General features: G+C 44.1%; 1 protein-coding gene across 1 annotated transcript in view; it reads right to left on the bottom strand.

The window, feature by feature from the left end:
* The window catches only part of YWHAG (tyrosine 3-monooxygenase/tryptophan 5-monooxygenase activation protein gamma), a 28,006-nt gene extending 4,639 nt beyond the window's left edge, over positions 1 to 23,367 (bottom strand). The window contains exon 1 of the mRNA XM_043559821.1: positions 22,842 to 23,367. Within this exon, the coding sequence (XP_043415756.1) occupies positions 22,842 to 22,928 (87 nt within the window). The 5' untranslated portion in view covers positions 22,929 to 23,367. The remainder of the gene's footprint in view (positions 1 to 22,841) is intronic.
* Positions 23,368 to 24,009: the final 642 nt, after the last annotated feature.

The raw sequence follows: 24,009 nt of genomic DNA, 5'->3' as shown, positions 1-24,009 counted from the left end.
CTACCTGTGGCTCCAGTCACGACACCTTAATTGCAACTGAACAAAACAAAAACTTCGCACTTCTGCCCTTTGTTCTTCCCCTCCCTGAAATACTATACAAGCGTCAAGAATCCAAGTTAAGGGATGCCTGGGTGGCTCAGTTGGTTAAGCATCCGACTTCGGCTTGGGTCACGATCTCACAGTTTGTGAGTCTGAGTCCCACACTGGGCTCTGTGTGGACAGCTTGGAACCTGGAGCCTGCTTCGGATTCTGTGTCTCCCTCTCTCTCTGCCCTTCCCCGGCTTGAGCTCTCTTTCTCAGAAATAAACATTAAAAAAAGTTAATATCCTCTATTCGTATCCTCTCTGAAACCTTCCCCATCTCTACCCCTTCCCCCTCCAACCCCAGTTAAAACTGGCCACTCTAGGGGCGCCTGGGTGGCTCAGTCAGTTAAGCGACCGACTTCGGCTCAGGTCATGATCTCACGGTCCGGTCCGTGAGTTCGAGCCCCACGTCGGGCTCTGTGCTGACTGCTCAGAGCCTGGAGCCTGTTTCAGATTCTGTGTCTCCCTCTCTCTCTGACCCTCCCCCGTTCATGCTCTGTCTCTCTCCGTCTCAAAAATAAATAAACGCTAAAAAAAAAAATTTAAAAAAAAAAACAAAAAACTGGCCACTCTACATAGTGTTATATTACTTATAGATGTGAAGAGTTGGGGGGAGGACATAATCCAAAATGATATACCAAAACTATTTTGAGGAGTTGGGATACCAAGAGACTTTTTTGTACGTGTGAATCATTCACATTCGGTCTGTATGGCACTTTTATAAACTGGGGAGGTGGGGGGGGTTATGCTTAGTGCAACTGGTTGTATAAATTAAACAGTATCTCTGAGGAGATAATTAAATCAGAACACAAACCAAATCATGCATATTAATTTACGGCAAGCAATTCATTCTTTGAAAGAATTAATCATGCTTTGCTCGATAATTCCCACAATATCCGGCAAATGACGTATCTGCAAGTATTTCTTAAACTCATCAGCCGCTTTTCTTATGTTACCCTTTTGCTATGCATTATTGGTTCCCCATTATAATGCTGGAGAACAGGACCTTCCCCAGACATGGCCTACATGAGACACAGAGTGAGGAGACAGGGTTTTTGTGCAGAAGGAAATCAGGACACAGGTGCTTTCTGTTCCATGACCTCTGACCCCCGTGCCCCTGTGGAAACTCCACTTCTCCAGAATAAGGCGGCCTGTATCATCTCACGTCAAATTCTTTATATGTTCTAGGCTCTGGAGACACTATTCTCAGCCCACAGACCACACTGTCACTCCTGATGATTTGAGGCATATTCAGATAACCCAGAAGACTGGGGTTTTCCCAGGCCCACCATTTTACTAAGTGACCTTGGGTACAAGCATTTCATCCTCCTGGCATCTCATTTTCTAATCCGTTAAAGTAAGAGTTCTGCCTCTTTCATAAAATTACTATTAAGAGTGTATCAGATGAGGGGCGACTGGGTGGCTCGGTCAGTTGAGTGTCTGACTTGGTTTCCACTCAGGTCATGCTCTCATGGGTCACTGCATCGAGCCCTGCATCAGGCTCTGTGCTGGCAGCATGGAGACTGCTTGGGATTCACTCTACCCCCACCTCTCTCTCAAAATAAATAAAACATTAAAAAATTTTTTTTAATTTTTTTCAAAATTAAAAAAGCGTATCAGATGAACGGTAAAGTGCTCTTGACTCAATAAAGTGACAAAGAGGTGAGCAATTACTTTTGAGAATGCCTTGAATAGTTTTCCATTTTAATTCTCAGCATAAGCAGCCTCTAAATTTCTTACGTAACAATCTGCTAGCTTACATCCCTGTATCAAGTATCGCTTCTCCATTTCATCCTGTTCTCTGTTCAAAGCTGAAATTTCTTTAGCTACCTTACATCACTTCCTTTCCAGAAACTTTAACATCATGTAGCCTGAAAAAAAACAAAAACAAAAACCTCCCCAGACTGGCTTTCAAACAGGCAGAGGCCTCTGTAAGCCTCAGCCACGCAAACCATAGGACTCCAGCCTATATTCACTGGACACTCGCCTCTAGTGCAACCTGATAACTGTCTCTGATGCAAAAAGAAGCCAGAGTGCCTAAGGCCATTGAGATCGAGTTCTGGCCTTTCCCCTAAATCATGCTGTCCTTATTTCCAGAGCCGGCAACTATTTAAAGCTCAAATGACCTCACCAGTACCCTATACTGTTAGGTCTCCTGCTGCAAATGCAGTAGGGCTGCAGAGCCCACGGGCAGAAATGTGCTTATGTCAAGACGGCACGGTTGCCCCAGACGGGCACACGGAGATTATGAAACGGCAGTATCGCCTTTAGATATACTAACTCGACCACATTTGGAACATACCCAGATGTTCTCTGCCACTGAAGAACTAAGTGAGAGGGAAAAACCTTGACTCTTAAAAAGTCCGCTCAAAGGAAAGATGAGGTTCCTCTAGGAGCCTTAAACAAGCACTTCAAAAACTCCTTAAGATCAAAATGACTTGTGTGAGAATTAACCTGTGATTTTTACGTTCAAACAAGAGATCCCAAACAGGCTAGTTTTAAGAGTCAAGAGAACTTTTGAAAAGGGGAGAAAAAAAATTATTCTCATAGTGTCCAAAAAAAGGTTTAACCAAGATAGAAGGAGAGTGTTCGATGTGGGAAGATGAGAGAGATGTATCATCTGGGAAGGGAGAGACTTATTTTTCAAAAACAGTCACTGAATTGTTTCTACGAATGCAACACATTTAAATATGGTCCCCAAAATATACTGTCACGGCTGCTGGAAAATGTAGAAAGTCTGTATTCTCTGGTGTGTCACATGTTCCGCTTAAAAACAAAATGAAACTTTCTGTCTTTTCAACTCCTAGGATACTAGTCCAAGTTCAAATTTCTTTCGGTGAGTTCAAGATAAACAGAGGAGTAAAAAGACCCAGAAAATCTGATATTCTCAGACAGGTTAAGAACTAGAACTCCCCAAATCCCAGCTGCTAAGGAATCAGATATTAATTAGTGTCAACTGTTCTCCCCTAAGAGTTGATGCAGAGACTTTTCAACCAAAGATCAGCAACCCTCAAGATTCTTGGAAAGCTATTTAGAGGACTTTCTGACCCCAAGATTCAGAGCACTGAGTCATTTACAATTTCCTCAACTTCTCTATCAAGGACCTTAAATCGTAATGAACACAACTTCAAATGTTTAATCTTCTTAAATAAGAAAAAACTTGAATCAGGCTTACTTTATTTAAAATCTATTTCTATTGGGGCACCTGGGTGGCTCAGTTGGTTGAGTGTCTGGCTTCCACTCAGGTCACGATCTCATGGTTTGTGGGTTCGAGCCCTAGATCAGGCTCTGTGCTGATACCTCAGAGCCTAGAGCCTGCTTTGGATTCTGTGTCTGTCTCCCCCTCTCTCTGCCTCTCCCCTGCTTGTGCTCTCAAAAAATGGACAAATAAACATTAAAAAATATATAAATAAATAATATCTATTCCTATCTTGCAGATGCTTACGAAGAAGTTACAAAACAACAGTTATGGTGGTGACCACAAGACATCCTGATTTAAGAAAGCTGAAAATCTCCAGAAAGAACTGAGTTCACATCCCCAAAAAATAAGACAGAAGGGATGAACAGGTGGAAAAAAGGATGTTTAGGGCATGAAACTATTCTGTATGATACCCTAATGGCGAGTACATGTCATTACACACTCGTCAAAATCCATAGAACATGTATCACTGAGGATAAACCCTAATGTAAACAAACCATGGACGGTAGGTCTAGGCCCACTGACTCTAACAGACCAGTCAAAAGACACTGACAGCACAGGGCATTGTGCAGGCAGGCGGTGGCAGGGCAGGTAGGGGGCACATGGGAACTCTGTGCTTTCCACTCAATTTCGCTGTGAACCTGAAACTGCTCTTAAAAAGAAAAAAAAAAGAAAAAGTCTATTAAAGAAAAGTAGAAAAAAGAGGGCTAGCAGACACTAGGTATAACATTTGGCCCCGTCTTCCATTTTTTAGGGCCGTCAGGTGTGGAGTACTAACCACCCAGAAGGGCCAAGAAGAAATGAAAAAGATAAACACAGTGACTGCTGTATACGAAAATCCTATGCCAAAAACAGAAAAAACAAGGTGACAACGTGCAGGATGGGCATCAGCGTCCATGTAACGGACACAGTATCTATATGCTGTACAGACAGAAGAATAAACCATTGGAAAGAAACACTTTCAAGTGTTCTGCTTGAATACAGAACGAATCCTGTATTCTAGAGATGACCAGTCTACTAAATAACTACAAAAACTTTACAAAATAACCTGAAGCTATGTCTCGCCTGAGTAAAACGCCTTTAAACTTGAAAAACTTGAATTATAGTCTGCGTGGAAGAGTTAACTGGAGACTGACTGCTATCTTTAGAAAGGTCTGCTGGCAAAGCTGACCCCTGGCTGGCATCTGAGAACTTGAATTTTGGAAGGGTTCCCATCATTCCCAGATAAGAATGGCTCCCTGTCCCTAAACTGTTCGCGCAAACAATGTGGTTCATGGTAAACACCTGTTTTCCTTCTAGGAGTCTTCATTTTTGGTATGTGCTAGGCAGGAAGTACTATGTGAATAGTCCCAGTAAAACCCATGGTCACTAAATCTCTTATGAAACTCCTTGGCAGACACCATTTCACACACACACCCTACGTAGGAGTCCCTAGCAGGAGTCCCCTGGGGGAGAGGATTCTCGCTTGGGCCTGGTTTACTCTTTGCCCGAGGCACCTTTTTTCTTTGCTGATTTCGCTCAGTATGGCTTCACCATAATAAATCAACAGCCCTGAGCACAACTGTATGCACATCCCAGGGGGTGGGGGGTAATCTTGGAGACCACCAGTACACTCATTCTGGAAAACTTGATAGAATGTGTCCTGTAAGGTCTGATGACAAGGAAAATGTACTGAAAAGCCATGCCATCAGATAATCCACCAGACATTTGTTGAGCATCTATCTAGCACGTGTCCCACGCCACCACTCTGTGAAGACAGAAAACAGACATCCTGGAGGGGGCACACACTTTAGGTCACCAGCCACACAGGTGGACCTTCTGAGAGTAGCATGCTACCTGGGCAGTTTAGAGGAAATTTTAATTAGAAAATAACATCAGCTGGGCTTTAAAAAAAAAAAAAAAAAAAAAACCCGGCAGCAACCATCCTGGATAAACACTGTGCGGAAGGGAAACATTTCAGGAAGAGGAACATCCTACAACAGTCATGCAACTTCATATTCATCACGGCCAACTGCAAGGTCTCACAGGTGACAGGAGAGCTGGCGAAGCACCCGGGCTTTTCTGACAGCCACCAAGTCCTGAGTTTTTTTCACAACCACTCTACAGAGGCGCACATCACACTTACTTCACGGGTGTGAGGCAGAGATACGAAATGATTTTTCCCCCAAAGCACACCACGAACACACAGCAGAGACGGGACATAAACGTGGGCCCTGTGGCTTCAAGCCCTGTGTTCTTTCTCTGACGATATAAACGTTGCTGACACATCACAGAGAAAGGGCTGATTTCTCTAACACAGACCTAAAAAAGAATTTCAGACCAACCAGCAATAGCAAAAGGAGTAAAAGGAACGGACAGTTGAAAGAAAGGGAAACAAGCAGAGCACCCAAACCTCATCGTTCGTTTTTTCTCTGATCAGACGGGCAATATCTCAAGTCAGACGACTTATGAAGGTGATGGCGTGGGTAAAGCACTCGCTTACAGTGGGAAACTATAAACGGGCAAGACCTTTATCGGAGGGCAATCTGGAAAGGACTATCAAAATTACAACTGCTCAACAACCTTTTGACTCTGCAATCCCCACCCCCCTTTTCAAAGTAAGCTCTATGCCCAACGTGGGGCTTGAACTCACAACCCCAAAATCAAGAGTTGCGTGCTCTACCAAATGAACCAGCCAGGCGACCCTCTGCAATTCCCTTTCTTGAAAGGGATTCACTGCGTTATTGCTAACAGCTGAAGTCTGGAGCCACCTAAATGGTCTTCGGTAAGAGGCTAGTTATTAGATTAGGACACATCCATACAGTGGAATTCTTAAGACAGCCAATCAAAAAGTATTTGTGTAGGGGTGCCTGGGTGGCTCGGTTGGTTAAGCGGCCAACTTCAGCTCAGGTCATGATCTCGAGGTTCAGGAGTTCGTGCCCCACATCGGGCTCTATACTAACAGCTCAGAGCCTGGAGCCCACTTCAGATTCTGTGTCTTCCTCCCTTTCTCTCTCAAAAATTAAAAAAAAAAAAAAGTGCGTATTCTCAGTGTACTTTCTAGAAAGGTCTGAAAACAGAGTGGCTGGGAGGCAAGTCCAGATTGAGAAGGTTGAATTTTGACCTGTTACGGTATACCCAAACAAACCCGCTCCACAATTTACCCTGTTAATCAGATCTACAATTAAAGTTTAAAGCCAATTTTGAAAAACGAGTTTAAAAAAAAAAAAAAAGCTGAAGCCAGTAATTTTATATAAACTAGTTTATTGATATAAATGATTGTACATCTGCTGGTTAGTGCTCACTACCCCACCCCTACCAAGGACAACTTTTTTCCATTCATTTTAGTTGTATAAAAATCTTTCACTGTATCTTTATACAGATTAGGACCAGTATATAGTATATATACCATAGATTTCAGCCCTGTCATTAAACCAATTGTTATTTCGTATATTTTCCCATTTTATTCCCTACATAATCTTTGTTAAATCCAACACTTTTTCGAATTTTTAAAAAAATATTTTAATGTTTATTTTATTTTTGAGAGAGAGAAAGAGAGAGGGAGACACAGAATCCGAAGCAGGCTCCAGGCTCCGAGCTGTCAGCACAGAGCCCGATGCGGGGCTTGAACTCACAAACCATGAGATCATGACCTGAGCTGAAGTCAGACGCTTAACTGACTGAGCCACCCAGGTGCCCCTATTCCCTACATAATCTTCTGGTTTCCAAGTATCACTCTCTTTCCCGTAGTTATACTTCCTATACTTGTAATCACATCTTCCTGCATGCACAAGAGCAATGTTACTATCGCTGATCATGGGCATCTTTGTTTGGTTTTGAATTTAATGGAATACTTCCAGTGTTTCATTCTTAAATACTGACTTTCGCTTTAAAAGAGATTTCTCTACCATGTTGAGAAAGTATCCATCTATTCTGTATCTTTCTAAGTAACTTTCGTCATATTAGAAATGGGTTCTTTACCAAATTGTAACTTCTATTTTGGTCCTCCAGATAACGCTTTATGATTTAGTACTGTTATTCCCATTTTAAAGTTAGGAACATTAAGGCTCAGAGCCCCAGAATGGAACCCCTACCTAATGGCTCAAAATCCTATATGCCTTCCACTATAGGCCTAGTTCTTAACCAAGGAGGGGGAAGCTTTTTTAAAGTATCTCCCTACGCAACCCTAACCCTTGAAGACTCAGTAGTGGGTGGAATCCATACTTCTGTTTCTCCAGGTTAAGAACTGCGGCACAACGTTCCTCAAAATGTGGAGTTACCACGCGACTCAGCAATTCCACCCTTTGGTAAGTACAGAGGAGAGTACTGACAACATAACGTCCACACAAAAACTTGTCAACAAATGTTCACAGCAGCACTAGTCAAAACAGCCCCAAAGTGGAAACAATCTAATTGTCAGCTGGTGAGCAGACAAAATTAAATGCAGTATTATCCAAACAACAGAGGAGGGACACAGGCTACAACATGGGGGACACTGGAAATGCTATGCCGAATGAAAAAGCCCCTCACAAGACCACATACTGTAGGTTTCCAGTTTTAGGAAATGTCCCAAATAGGCAAATCTCTAGAAACACAGACTGGTGGTAGCTTAGGGCTCGGAGGTTTTGAGGGCAGGGGAGTAGGGAGTGACTCCCAATGGGTACAGGGTTTCTTTGTGGGGAATGACAGTATTTATTCCAGGACTCAGACACTGGTGCCAGTTACACAACCCTGAACATGCTAAAAACCACTGAGAGGTGTCTGGGTGGCTCAGTCAGTTAAGCGTCCGACTTCGGCTCAGGGTCATGATCTCGTGGTTCCTGAGTTCGAGCCCCACGTCGGGCTCCGTGCTGACAGCTCAGAGCCTGGAGCCTGCTTCGGATTCTGTGTCTCCTCTCTCTCTGCTCTCCCCTGCTCGTGCTCTTGGCTCTCTCTCTCTCTCTCTCAAAATTAAACATTAAAAAAAAAAAATCACTGAATTGTACATTTTCAATGGGTGACTGGTAGGTGGATTTTACCTCAATAAAGCTATAAAAATAAAACTGCTGCACTGTATCATAGTCTACACAGCACTTTCACACATACCAGCAATTAAACATTAACTCACATGTTTGAGGAGTTCAGAATTCCAGATACTTCGTGCTTCATAATACATGGCCTTATACAAAGAAAAGTAACTATAACAGAGCACAAACCTTGTGTTTTTAATTCTCCTCAAAATGAGAACAAGAGTACTGTGTTATGTTTATTGCTCACGCATACTTACATAAACCTGAAAAGGGCTAAGAAATTTACATTCCCTACCACAGGTTATTTTTCCATTATGATAATAAGCATCCAATCCTGTCATTAGGGGAGGGAAATGCCAAGGAGAGAAACATACTAAGATTACTTAACTTCCCGAAATACAGACAATCCACACGAATAGCAAACCAGAGCTCCCTTCCCTCTTACAGACCGAGTGAATGTCTTCTACCCTCTACCTGCATGCTTTCCGGAAGAACTCAGCCTAAACCCACCTTTAGAGATTCACTTCATGTTAAAACCTAGTTCATCTCCCTACAACTGCCACGGGCTAGCCTTAAGAATTTTATCTTTTGGGGCCAGAATCAATTCCTCATACAGGTGAAGAGAGCCCTCCTATCTCTGGATCTCGCCTGCTTACTATTTTCTATGATCTGGATACAATTCCCCTGCCCATCCGGACTCTCTTCCCCCAAAGAGGCTCCCTGGTCACTGCCCTTCAGCCTGCTACTTAGAATGCAAGACTGCAAGCTTCAGCAAACAAATGAGCTAATATTTGTAACTGCTGCTTTTATGACAGATCTGTTTTGGTGGGAAAGGGGGAACTCCCCCAGCTGAAAATGAAACAAACTGGCGTGTATGAAAGTGCTGTATAAACTATGGTACAGCACAGCAGTTTCTTGAAAAACCACTCTACTGAGATATTACCTATCGGGCAAAGGCCAGGGATGCTATTGCCACACAATATACAGGACAGCCATCCTACAGGAGCGAAGAATAATACGGTCCAAATATCGATGTAGAAAAACCCTGCACCAAGTTACCGACACTCGGGTCATGATATTCACATTCTTCCTCATACCACACACTTCTGTGCTCTCATGCTTTTCCAACCACCTAAACACACTTCCAGAACCCATAAAGAAAAATTATATATCCATCAGGTCCTAATTCAAATACTACATACACTTCTTGAAAAATTCTCAGGCAGCTCTAATCACTGCTTACTCTGTGTAACTTTTACCTTCCACCTTTTATACTGGTTTTTTTGTTTTGTTTTGTTTTGGTTTTGGTACAGTTTTATTTATCTATTTTTGAGGGCAGGGGGTGGGGGAGGGCAGGGGAACACAGAGAGGAAGACAGAGAATTCCAAGCAGGCTCCGTGCTGCCAGTGCAGAGTCCAACACGGGGCTCAAACTCACGAGCTGTGAGATCATGACCCGAGTGGAAATCAAGAGTCAGACACTTAATCGACTGAGCCACCCAGGCACCCCAACATGCTGCCAATTCCTAATGCTTTGTACCGTTAACTATATACCTTTCCTTTCCCCAAGAAGACTGAAGTCCTTAAGGGGCAGGTACCACCTTGCACTCACCAATGAATCACCATGTTACCTAACAGTCACTTCTGAATGTGTAAGTGACATGAATTTACACATGATGTATCAAGCCCAGACTGTTTGCAAAAGTGGCAATAATATTTCTTCCCAACCCTGTACACATCTTCCTTTTTCACTATGATTTTGTAGCTCCTCCTATGAAGAAATGGAATATAGTTCTCCACCCCATAGGCTGCACTCGGTCATGTGACTTACATTAACTAGTGGAATATTATCGAGTATAAGGCAAGCAAAGGCCTGAAAAGTGCTCGAGAGTCAGGAAGGGCTTGCTGCTAGGAAACTTCCACGGCCACTGTAGTTTCATCTAGCCAAACTGAGGCTGGCCTAAACCAAAAATATGTGGCCAACCAACAGAATCATGAGAAGTAAGAAATCTTTGTTTGGGGTAATTTGATATCAACAAAAACTAACTTATATACTTGTTTTAATATTATCTTGCAGTGTTAAATTCTGCTTAAATTAACTTCTGAAAATCAATCAGACTGAATTCCTACTGCAATCTCAATCAACACCCTAGGTCTCTTTGCCCCCAACAGGTGCTATTGTTAAGTGCCATCTGCACCACATGGAATAATGAAAAGCTGAATTTGGGGGCCAAAATACAAGACTTTAAGCAAAAAAATAAGGCCATTTCATTACCCTAGATTCCACCCACTGCTCCAGTCTGATCTCACTTTCTAACAACTAGGACATTTGTCAAAACTTTGCTGTGTAACCCCACATAGGAGGAAAAACACCTGACCTGAATGTCTTGAAAAAATTCAGGTATACATATTCCAGTGTTCCCTTGGCTGGTAGTCAAATAACCCTATTCTAAAAAGTAATTCAATCAAAATTAGTTAAAAATTAAACAGCTTCTTCTACAAACCCAAACTGACTTTCTTTTACAATAAGTTCCACTTTTAGGCCTTTTCTTTGCTTCTACAACTTCTCCCAGAATCAACGTCACGTTCACTTTCGTTGGGATTGTTCACTTATGTCCATATCCCTTGTTCCACCTCCATTATCCAAGGCTATTCCCCCAAATCCATTATGAACAATAGTTCAGCTATCTCATCAAATTTGACAACTTCTCACCCAAGCTATACCCTTGACCTCTTTGTTCAGAATCACTCACTTTATTTTTTAAGTTTTTACAAGTTTGCTTATTTATTTTGAGAGAGAAAAAGAGCACAAGTGGGAGAGGGAGAGCCAGAATACCAAGCAGGCTCCATGCTGTCAGCATGGGGCCTGATGCAGGGCTCAATCACATGAACCATGAGATCATGACCTGAGCCGAAATCAAGAGTGGGACACTTAACTGACTGAGCCACCCAGGCGCTCCAGAATCACTGGCTTTTTTTTTTTTTTTAAGTTTATTTTACTTGTTTTGAGAGAGACAGTGCAAGCCAGGGAGGGGCAAAGAGAGAGGGAGAGAGAAAATTCCAAGCAGGTTCCATAATACCAACGCAGAGCCTGATGTGGGGCTCGAACTCACGAACCATGAGATCATGACCTGAGCTGAAACCAAGAGTCAGATGTTTAACTGACTGAGCCACCCAGGCGACCCCCAGAGAAATCACTCACTTTTAAAATCAAACTCTTACAACCTCCAGTAATACCAGTCCTCACTCCCACCTACTGGCACTCCCACTGTGCTCTTGAATCCCATCCTTTCTCTTCCCCTTCAGACTTTACTCCTTTCTTCTAAGATTCACCAATTGCTTTTGTTTAAATATAAACTTTCCTGTGCCTTGCTTGTCCTTCTGTTCTACGAGCTCTAAGGCATCCAAATGCGCAATCAGTCCAACCACTCAGCCTTTTTTATTCTTCCACCCAAAACTGAAGCGAGTAAAGACAGGGAGGGAGACCGAGACAGACACCAAGAGAAGACCAGCCGCTGCGCATTAGGGTTTTTCTGACCCTCTGCACTCACTGCCTAGCGATCCTTGCTTACCACTGCCTCTTTGTAGAGGAAAAGCGACCACTAGGTAAGCAGATTCCAAGGCCTTTTCTTGGCAAACAACTTCTATCGCTGCCTCCTCCCTATGCGCCAACTAAGTGTTTCTTCCCTCTATGTGCCCAGTGGTCATTCTCTTCCCTGTATGTTCCCTCCTCCTCTCCTGCTCTTTCCCATTAACGTATAACCCAAGTTTAGGGTGAAAATAAGTGATGCCTTTTAATCTCATTTTTTTCCCATCTCTTTATTTCCTACAAAATCAAGCTTCTGAAAGTTCAGTCTAGGGGCGCCTGGGTGGCTCAGTCGGTTAAGCGTCCGACTTCGGCTCAGGTCATGATCTCACGGTTTGTGAGTTTGAGCCCCGCGTTGGGGTTGTGCTGAGTGCTCATAGCCTGGAGACTGTTTCAGATTCTGTGTCTCATTCTCTCTGCTCCTCCCTGACTTGTGCTCTACCTCTTAAAAAAATAAATAAATGTAAAAACAAAATTTTTTAATAAAAAAAATAAAGTCTATACTTCCTAGCATTTCCTTTCATTCACTCCCCACCTCACCACCCCTGTACCCATCTAATAAAATGCCATTAACTATCCTTCCCATTTCATATCCCCAACCAATGTTCCCTTAAGTCAACTTAAATTTTTATTCATAAAATAAAACCACTCCCCCTTTCTTGACACTCTCTTCCCTTTGTTAGCATTCTTTCCTGGTTTTCTGCCTTCATCACTACCAACTCAGCTTCCTCATTCTGGTAACTATAGAAGTGCTATTCCCCAGGGTTACATGTTTTGACTCCAACTCTCTGCTTTCCCTAGGTGACCTTACTACGCCTGGTTTTAACCACCATGGATATACAGTGACCCCCACTAGAATGGCAGTTCTAGGAGGGGAATGGGACACGTGTTCTCCAGCTCTTGGACCAGAACGTAGTCTATAGTTGGTCCTAAAAAAATATGTTTACTTGGGGCACCTGGGTGGCTCAGTAGGTTAAGAGTCCAGCTCTTGGTTTCAGCTCAGGTCATGATCTCAGTTTGTGGGATTGAGCCCCACGTCCAGCTCTGCAGAGCCTGCCTGGAATCCTCTCTCCCTCTCTCTGCCCCTCCCCTGCTCATTCTCTCTCAAAATAACTAAAGATATTTAACATCTAAAAATACACACACACACACACACACACACACACACACACACACACGCTTACGCTGTGCCAGGCACTACTGTAAGTGCTCCTCATGTACTATCTTGTAGCCATTATCTTTTATCTACTTCCACTTAAATGCCTCCCCAAACTCTGCAGGACAGCTGCATTCCTCTTCTCCATCACTTTTCCTTCTTCCTCTTTCTTATTCTATCTCCGACCATCAAGTTGTCTCTGATCTACCCTCGCTATCCTTGTCCAGGTTCTCCTCCTTCAAACTGGACCCCTTGTAATACTCTAATTAGTCTCCCTCCCTTTGTCTCACTGTCCTTGAGTTTCCAAATCTCTCCAGGCCAAAAATCAGATCACGATCCTCCTCTGCCTAGAATCCTTCCATGACTCTCCAGAGCTTAGAGAAAGAACTCAAACTCCACAAGGCCCTTCAATAAACTGGGTCCTACTTACCTCTTTGGACTCCTTTGCTAATATTCCCTCAAATGCACAGTACTGCAGCAACCAACAGTGAATAAATGAATCCCGCACCACACTCTGCTCTTCTGAACCTACACATGCTATTCCCTCTCCCAGGACAGTCCTTCCTCTACATGTTCCCCCCTCCCTTGCAGTCCCCCAAGACACTATGCCAGCATCACTTCTTTAGGAAAGAGCCACTGAAGTCCAGTGTGACTTCGGTGCCATGTTACTCTATTACGCCGTTACTATACCTGTTTGAAGTTTACCATATTATTTTCCTTTCCTCAATAAACGGATCCTGTCCCAAAAATCTCAAGTTTTAACTGCAGGACCTTCAGATGGCAAAAAATAAATAGAACGGCAGCATATCCATCTAAATTACTGCTAACATCATTAGATTGGTCCGCTCCATACTTCTGAGCATGGATTCAAAGCCAGGCTGTCTGGGCTCAGACAGCTATTATGTATGCCGACTATCTACCCGCCCATGCATCCCCACACTCGGCAGGACACTGACCTTAAGGCAAAAAGGATTTTTAAAAAATGCCTGGCAAGTAACAAGGCGAAACAAAAGCAAAACGTGTTTACTTGCCTCATCCTCTGCAAGTTCATTGGGTTTTAGCTCTTCTGTCAGAAGAATCTACCTCCCCCACCCTAAAGAAAAAAGGCAGCAAGAAAGGAATCCCAGTCCTTTAGTGATCACACTCTTACCCCACAGATAACACATTACCTGCATGTCAACTGAAGAGAAGCACCTTAAAATCAAGGGAAAAGTGACAATCAGCCGCCATCTGGATTAAATGGTTTCAGCAAGAAACTACTTTGCAGGGTGCCAAATTTAAATAAATGTAGGGAGACCCTGCTGCTAACTTGACCATTTACAGCAAAAAAGGGGTAATTTTAGGTCGGTAAGAAGCCATCTTCCAAGATGGTAAATCCCAAGGGGACCAACCAGTAGGCAAGTACGTAGATAAAAAGATTGACTGCTATGCTGCCACCTGGTGAAGCAGGTTATGGGGAGGTTTACTCCGCTATTCATCTCGACAAATGTTGTGAAAATTTCCATATCATTTTTTTATTTTTTTAAATGTTTATTTATTTTTGAGAGACCGAGCACAAATGGGGGAGGGGCAGAGAGAGAAGGAGACACAGACTCTGATGCGGGGCTCAAACCCATGAACCACAGGATCATGACCTGAGCCAAGGTCGGACACTTAACCAACTGAGCCGCCCAGGTGTCCCTTCTTTTTGTTTTTTTAACGTCCATTTTTTAGAATATCTCTACACCCTACGTGGGGCTTGAACTTGCGACCTAGAGATCAAGAGTCCCATGCTCTTCAGACTGAGCCAGTCAGGTGCCCCCAGGGTTTTCTTTTTAAAGGCAGTCATTCCAACCAGAAAAAAGTAACAAAAGAGAGATCTGTTGAGAGCAGATGTCTTCAGTTTATTTTTCTTCATGTCGTAAAAGGGCAACAGGGCATCCTTGAATTTTGAACCCTGTGTATGTTTACCTATTCAGTTACATCTTTCACTACTTTTAAGAACACGCAGTACTACTGATTTCAAAAGGCTTAAAATTTTATGCTTTCAAAAATCCCACTTTTGGGTCTCGGTCCTAATATATCAACTGTGGTCGAAGCTTTAGCCACAAAGATATTCATGGCACTATTACCACAAATTTGCAAAGAGCATGGATGTTAAATAAAAATATAAGTAAATTATGACACATCCACAGGCTTAATTCAGCCATTGAACATAGTAGTAACAGAAAAAAAAAACTCCTTGAAATAATGAATGTCAAGGAAGAAGGCACGGTACAAAAGCAAGCCTAAACCCCAAGGAAAAAAAAGACATGATGGACATATACCCCTGCATGGGGAATTATGGGGATACCTATCTTTTTCCCCAAAATTTTCTAGCATCATAAAGGTCAGACATTTTTGTCATCAGTCATCACTCCCAACGATGACTCCAAAGACTCCCTCAGAAATTAACAACATCCCAGGGCCCGTAGGTGGGTGGCTCAGTTGGTTATGCTAGATTTTGGCTCACGTCATGACATGATCTCAGTTTCACGAGTTCAAGCCTGGCACTGGACTCTGTGCTAGCCGTCGGTGCCCCTCCCCAACTTGCGCGCTCTCTCTCTCTCTCAAAATAACTAAATTTTCAAAATTAAAAAAAGAAAAAAAAAAGGACATTAATTAACAGCATCCCCAAATTCAAGATACTCTACCATATTCCTTCCCAAAAGAAAACAAATTAGGGGCGCTTGGGTGGCAGCTAAGCGTCTGAACTTTTGCTCAGGTCATCATTTCAGAGTTTGTGAGTTCAAGCCCGGCATCGGGCTCTCTGCTGTCAGCACAGGGACTGCTTCAGACGCTCTGTCCCCTACTCCCCACCCACCCTCTCTCTCTCTCTCAAAATAAATAAATATAAACTTAAAAAAAAAAAAATTAGGGGCACCTGGCAAGCTCGGTTGGTGCAGCATGTGACTCTTGATCTGAGGGTTGTAAGTTTGAGCACCCACGCTGGGTGTAGAGATTACTTAAAAATAAAACCTTTTCTGGGGCACCTGGGTGGTGCAGTCGGTTAAGCGTCCGACTTCAGCCAGGCCACGATCTCGCGGTCCCTGAGTTCGGCCCCTCGTCAGGCTCTGGGCTGATGGCTCAGAGCCTGGAGCCTGTTTCCGATTCTGTGTCTCCCTCTCTCTCTGCCCCTCCCCCGTTCATGCTCTCTCTCTGTCCCAAAAATAAATAAACGTTGAAAAAAGAAATTAAAAATTTATAAAAAAAATAAAACCTTTTCTAAAAAATTTAAAAAACTAAAAAAAAAAAAAAAAAAGGAATATTCCTTCTCTACTACCCACTTGTTCCCAACTAGCTTTTCCTTGCTTCAGGATGCTCTTTTCTGAGCCTATCTTATGAATTCTCCTTGCCCTTCTGGACTGGGTCATTTTCGACTTAGTAGAAAAAATTTAGTGTCTAACGTCTATTTCTATTACACAGATGTAGTTACAAAGACTAGATATAGGTCGTATGTGAAGAGTGGGGCTTCATTTGGCAATCGCTTCTATCCCACCCAGCCTGTCCAGCTCAAGCAGCAGAACTGCACTGGCAGGGGGCATGGGATTACCTGCAAGGCTACCATCCATGCTGGGCCACCAGGGCACACACATACTCATTTGCTAGTTCTTGTTCAAAAGGCGCGCTGTATTGAACCGAAGGGTCTGGAACTGGAACAATTCAGGCAAAAGAAAGTTTATTTCCACATCCTTAAAGTACTGGCACCAGAGACCACGGTTTCCTAGATCCAGGTTATGAAAGTATGGGAGCTCAGGTGTTGGACATTTAAATGATTTATCTCAAAACAAACCTGCGTCTTTAAAAAAAAGCCTTCCTCTTGGGGCGCCTGGGTGGCGTCCAAGCTTGGTTTTGGCTCAGGTCATGATCTCAGTTTGTGGGATCGAGCCCTGAGTCCAGCTCTGCACTGACAGCGCGCAGAGCCTGCTTGGGATTCTGTGTCCTTCTCTCTGCCCCTCCCCCGCTCACTCTGTGTCTCTCTCAAAGTAAACAAACATTAAAATAAATAAAAATGAAACCCTTCCTCTGATTACCTCTTACCCTTCTCTCCACCGCCACAGCTGCCCTACACACTTGGCTGTGGGGGAGGGCGGCTAAGGGATTCCTCTTAAGCTCCTGTCATTACATGTGCAGCTGCCCACTGCTGTCACTGTCCTATTCCCAGCTCTGACACCCCCGTTCTAGTAACAGAATTAAGAGGAGAAAGCTGACACTACACCTGGGTCCTACTCAGTTCAGCTTTCATCCATCTCTCCAAAAATACGGTATTACTCCAAAGATTAGGAGGATAAGACCGAGGAGTTTCTTTGGAAATTTATTTTCTAAACCTCATATTTAAAAATTTCTGTATGTGGGGTGCCTGGCTGGCTCAGTCGGAAGAGCATGCGACTCCTGATCTCGGGGTCATGAGATCACTTAAGTAAAAACTTAGAAGGGAAAAAAAAAAATCTGTATATGTGAGAACACTCTCATTTCCATTTACCTAGTCACAACCGAATTAACGTTACGCAGCACATTAACAGTATTCAACTTATGCAAGGAAAAGTCTCCCTCTGTAGGACACACCCTTACAGGTGAAATGCTGATGAAAATTTAGCTTAGACTTCGCCAGTTCTTTAAAAAGGAAAGAAACAAAAGACTCATGCCAAGTCCTTAAGACGTAATTTTTATTGTCGCTGCAAGATCGTGGGACCAAACCAATTATTTAACCGTTTACTTTTAAACTAAAGCTCTCCTTTGGGAACTTCTGATCATTTCTCACAGAACGGTTTTGTGCACCATTCAAATTTATAAATTAGAAAAAACAAAACTCAAGGATCTCTAGGAGTGCCCAATTTAAAAAGTAGGATGATGTAGTGGTAGTGAACCAAACTCAACAGCTCATACCTAAAACAGAATTTGGGGAGAAGAGGAAAGGGATTATGAAAGGCAAGGCCAAAAGGCAGATGATATTGACAGCCTTCACAACCTACAAAGGCAGCAAACATAGCATCCTGATTATAACCTTAAATATCTGGTTAAGCACTAATAGAACTTAGAAAATAAGACAAAAGATGGGCGCCTGACTGGCTCAGTCGGTAGCACATGTGACTCCCGATTGCAGGGTCCTGAGTTCAGGCCCCACCTTGGGCACAGAGCTTACTCAAACGAACAAAAGACGGTGGTTTATGTGTAATTTTTTTCCTCCTTTGACTATTAAGTACGTAAGATGGCCTGTGCTCTCTTTCTCCCACATCCCACGGAATCTGATAGCAATATAGAAACAGTCAGATGCCCTGCCAGATAAAAGGGTGAAGGCTGGTGATTATGGGAGGGAGAAGCTCCTGGCAGCCTCAGAAGCCCCCAAACGATGTGTGTGACATCATATACACGGGACTATCAGTGTAGCATCCGTGCTTGAACAGCTCACCCTCTCAGCACTGCGCGGTGCTCATTAGGGTGCCGTGCGGTGCTCATTAGGGGACTGCTGCCACACAGCAGAGAAATCATTTACAACGAAGTCAGCACTGGAGTGGAAAATGAGTCCTAGTACCAACCCAGCAAAATTTCCATAATCTCCAAATGATTAATAGTTTGTTCCGATTTCAGATACATTGTTACTTATTTGGGGGACCATCATATGGTTTTTAAGCTCTGGAACTTCGATGGAAATCTTAATCTAGCTGAGACAAGTCTCTTTTCTTTTCAATTTATGCCAAAAAGGTCCAGATGTTAGAAAACAAAGAGAAGGATCCCGATTACCAGTGGCTGTAAGCTGCTGTGGTTACTTCATTATTGACACATTCCTGAATCAGTAATGTTTTGAAATCCAGCCAGTTATAGCCAAGCCATCATCCTTTTTAGAAACGGCATTCTCCCAGTTTTTCAGCTAGAGGGGACGGTTGCACAACATTGCGAATGTGCAAAATGTTACTGAACCGTACGCTTGAAAACGGTTTGCTGCATGTTACGTTGACTTTTACCTCAATAAAAACAAAATTATTTTTTCTTCTTAACGATTAGGAGTTAGGCTTAACAAATAAATAAGGCTTCCTGCCAATACTAGGGGATGAAACTCCCCCACGGTCTGCTGTTAACACAAAGCTCTGTTAACAAGAATACACGTTTAGCAGCACCTTTCATCTGGATAGAATTCAAAAGATCCATGGGAGGTTGCTTTTTTTTTTTTTTTAATAATTAGAAAAGGCACTTAATCATCATTTCAGTTACTGCAAAGACTACTACATAAAAAGCCAACTGTTATCTGTATCCTTCCCACCCCAAAGAAGAGAACAATTGAAACCACATGACTTAGAATAATGGCTGGCAGAACTCCACCTCTGAAGTCTACAGAGGTGTCATTACTCCATTAGTGATAATGGCTATTGATCTGGCCCCTCCTGGAAGGGCTAGTAGGAAAAACACAATATTTAAGATAGGAAGAATTTTCAACTATATTGATTCCAGCAAGACTTTTTTTTTTTTTTTTTTTTTTAAATAGAATTAAGAAGGCCTTTTGCAAGCAAACCCCCCAATCGGGTCACTTCAACAAGAGGAGCCCAGAAGCTTTTCTCCCTCCGGAGGCGAATACTAGTATCCTACTTAGATTATTAGCTTCTCTTCAGAGGCTATTAGAATCCAAAGGACAGGACAGAACCATCTAACAAGAAACATCTAGGTGTTCCCTCTCCCTTTAAATGGAAGACTACACACTTCTCTTAAAAATTAAACCTCGGGGCGCCTGGGTGGCTCAGCTGGTTAAGTGTCCGACTTCGGCTCAGGTCATGCATGATCTCATAGTTTGTGAGTTCGAGCCCTGCGTCGGGCTCTGTGCTGACAGCTCAGAGCCTGGAGCCTGATTCAGATCCCTCTCTCTCTCTCTCTCTCTCTCTCTCTCTCTCTGCGCCCCTCCCCCACTTGCATGCTGTCTCTCCCTCTCTCAAAAATAAACAGAAATAAATAAATAAATAAATAAATAAATAAATAAATAAATAAACTGGCTGTCTCATTTGGAAGTGTGTGAGTCTTGCTCTTGGGGTCCTGAGTTCGAGCCCCACACTGGGCATAGGGATTACTAACACAAAAAATAATAACTTAAGGAAAAAACCCAACACTAAACTTCCCTCTTTCTTCCTTTTCAAAATATTGCATGCCGATTTTCATTCCTATTGTGTTATGTCACCCACACACAATTTATTCCTCCACACAGACCCCAGTGACATTATTACTAGGATAATTTCATTAAATGCAAATAATCTTAATCCCTCTACCATTAGGATGATTTCAGCCTTAGAAGAACACTCATTTGAGTGACAGGACAGAGTATTTTTCTCTGTATCTTTCTGTCTTTCCCAAATTCTCCATGAGGAGATGACTCTCATAAACAGGGGAAGAATCAGAGTTTTAGAAATAGTTACTATTTTCAAACACCTACTAATTTCTTAATCCTCACACCTTTTTCAAGGGGATATTGACCTATTTCACAGATGAGGAAAATGAGGGTCGGAGAGGTAAGCACACTTCCTCAGTAAGTAGGTTTGAAGAAAGGTCTGCTTTATTTTACAACTGCCCTTTCCTCCATACTGACAAGGACCAGAGGCACAAGAGAACTTTTGCCTTGTGTTTTGTAACCAGTTCTCACTCTCTAACATTACTGAAAACGACCCAGTAGGAAGTCAAGAGTTTTTTAAGGTTTTTATTAACACCTGCCAAGTTAATAATCTGCAAAAAACCCAAGTATACAGCCCACCCCAGCACTATGATTAAGACATATTCTTGTTTAAAATTTCTATCTTTATTCCATTATTGTCCAATTTTAACAATGAGACAAATGTTTAAAAATACAAATGTAGCTTATAAACTTTTGTGGGTAAACTAGAAATTGGAAAATGAATTGGCATATCTAGAGGTCACTGTCTGCATGCCTAAAGGTAAATGATATTCTTATTTTCTGGACCAATTCTTATCTGGTGGATAAGATGAAGTCCTCAATTCCACCTGCTTATCTGCTAATTTCTGCATTACCTTGGACAAATGCCATTTGCATACTCCCTACCAGCCCTTAGGTGCATTGCAGCCTCTGTGTCATTGTGTGTGACATCACTGGGTTGCTATGGATATAGGTGCGAGGTCACTCACTTTCCTGTGAAACTAGAAATATGGAAAAATTAGAAGAGTCTAAATAACATGAACTAAACATATTTCCAACACTCATACCTATTAAGAGCAGAACTTCTCATTTGAGCTTTAAAATGTTTTAAGGTAGCATCTGTGGCAATACATTAACACAGCAATACTCCCCATTTCAGAATCAAGTCTCTTCCTTAATGAGATAAAAATCTTTTGGTAAGGTAGCCGGCTTAAATAAAAAAGCATCAGCATTGTTATCTTTTATGAACCAGCAAAGTTGTTCAAGGATTAAGCTGGGATACCTACATTGCTTCATTAAAAAAAAATTAACACGCAAGATACACTCCTGAATCCACTTCACACTGGAGATGCATTTTAAAAACCTTTGTTACATAAGACAGGAAGTTAAATGTTAAGACAGTGGGAGACCTAAATCATTAACCAGATAATTTCCCATGTTTTATTTAATAATGCTCAATATTTGCCCCCTCCTCTAATATCAAACTCTTTGATAGCCCATTAGATAAATGTAGTGTTACTGACAAAATGGTGCAATACAGGCAGGAATCTGCATCCCAGACAAAATGCGACAATTGGCGATCAGTATTCTCTTTTCATCAGCATGAGGATGCGCTAGCTTTTTTTTTTTTTTAAGCCTCGGATGTATCTAACAGAACAAATTATTAAAAAAAAAAAAAAAAAAGACTTTTTCCTCCTTTAAAATAACTCCTCCCAGCCTCCACCCAGTCTAGGCTCTCTGCAATATGACAAATGCAGAATCTTCTAGAATGACTTGATACTGCCTCCCACCACTGCTTTGTTTGCAATATCAGATTAGGGAGAATATTTTTTCGACTTATAAGAATTTCAACAGATGTGTGCCTATTTAAAAAAGAAACAGCATTTGTCACAAATTAAACCAGTCAGCTAAATGCATAACCTTTATTTTAAAGACAATACCTACCCTTTTCAATACAAAACACGTTAGGAAAAAACGGAGATGACATGTCGAGAACGATCAATGAAAACGCTAGCGAGAAATACGTTCCCCGCAAGAGGACGTGCTTTGGGGTATAGAGAAAGAGGAGCCTTTTGTTAACAAAAACGTGAGAGCAGCAAGGTTTCGATTTTGCACCATTGAGCCCAGGTTTTCAGGAGAGCCTACGTTTTTTCTGTGGAGGTTCTAAAGGATCTGTCAGGAGAGGCAATGGGGAATATCGGGGGGGGGGGGGTATTAGAAAACCAGGAGACCTGATGAGTGAATGGGAAAGGCGCCGCCCAGACACCAGGGAGAGAAAGAGGAACCGCATCCATGCGGTCCCCCCGCCCCCACGCCCAGGCTGGGAGGAGGGGAAGTGGGGCACAAAGGATGTTCACGGCCCCCGCTCAAGTCCCCAGCGGACCCGGAGACGCGGGGGCCAGAGACCCCGCTCCCGAGACCAGCCCTGCAAGATCCCGCCCCAGCCCGAGTCCGGGGAGGGCCGAGAAGGCAGCGCCGCCGGCCCTGGGGGACGCTCGGGGAGAGGCCGCGTCACAACCCGGGTCCCTATCGCTGCCGGGGCCCTCCCCAGCTCCCCGAGTGGGTGGGGAGGGGCAGTCAACGCTGCAGTCGTGAATGGCGACTAATCCCTGGGCCGTCCACGCGAAGGCCAGCGTCTGCGAAGGGACTGGGGCGAGGCGGGGGGAGGGGAGGAGAAACTCACGTTCTTCATGGCCGCGGCCATGTCGTCGTAGCGCTCCGCCTGCTCGGCCAGCCGGGCTTTCTGCACCAGTTGCTCGCGGTCCACCATCTTCGAGGGCTGGATCGGGCCGGGTGAGGAGACCGGGGCGGCCTGAAGGACTCGGAGGGCAGCTACGGCGCGGCTGGGGCCCGTGTGCCGGAGAGACCGACCCACGAAGCGAGCAGCTAAGGCGACGGCGACGGCGGCGGCGCGGAGGCTGCGGCTTGAGCTGCGACCGCGGGACCAGGCGCGAGGCGGCTGCGGCTGCTGTGCGTGCCGCGGGCGGACAACCCCCTGCGGCCCCGCCCACGCCGCGTGACGCAGACGGTCCCGCCTACCCGCCCGCGCACCCCGCCCCGGCCCCGCCCCGGCCCTTCCGCCTCTCGGGCTTCTCCTCCCCAACTCAGTTTACCTTCGCTTTCTGGGCGTCCCTCCCTTCCCCGCTGCCCGCCCCCCCCCCCACAGTGCTCCCCGTTCTTCACTTTACCCCGGTTCCTGCTTCTCAGCTTCTCCAGATCACCCCCAACCTCGCCCCTCACACCGCCCCCCGCCCTGCCAGGTCCCCAGCGCGTGGGCCCCTGGGAATTGTAGTTTGCCCGGCAGTGGGGTGATATGTTGGAGAGATCAAGGACAAAGGGGCAGTTAGGACTACATCTCCCAATGGTCATAGCGCACGAGCGGAGGTGAAGGGAGGGGTTCTAATTCCGCGGCCACGGGGGACCCCTGGCGGGGACTGAGGCTGCTTCAGTCTTAGCGAGTGCTGATTCACGGCCCCGCCCCGTATTCTCCGGGAAATTACGAGGTGAGGGGGCCAGGACCTCAGCCCTGGACCCCGTCTCAGAGATAAAGTAGCAGCAGGCCAAGGAGGGACAGAGGAGAGGACACGCGTCCACCGTGGGTCCAAACTTGCCAGGGTGGTGCCCGCCGGCAGGATGGGTTGAATTACGGAGCTTAATATTGGGAGCTAAACTGTCACCCTCCCCCACAGGCTTCCATTTCCCCACACGCACTTTGAGGTTCTTGGACCCGATGAGGTGAAAACATGGAAGGACAAATACTGGCCGGGCATACTGGTTAATTTACAGAAAGGATGCAGCTGTCTTCAGGCTGACCCCCGGGGGAGCTCCTTCCTCTCCAGCGTGGAGTGTCA

Source organism: Prionailurus bengalensis, chromosome E3 (genome assembly GCF_016509475.1).
Source record: "Prionailurus bengalensis isolate Pbe53 chromosome E3, Fcat_Pben_1.1_paternal_pri, whole genome shotgun sequence".
Lineage (NCBI taxonomy): Eukaryota > Metazoa > Chordata > Mammalia > Carnivora > Felidae > Prionailurus > Prionailurus bengalensis.
This window is presented reverse-complemented; position numbering and strand designations above follow the sequence as displayed.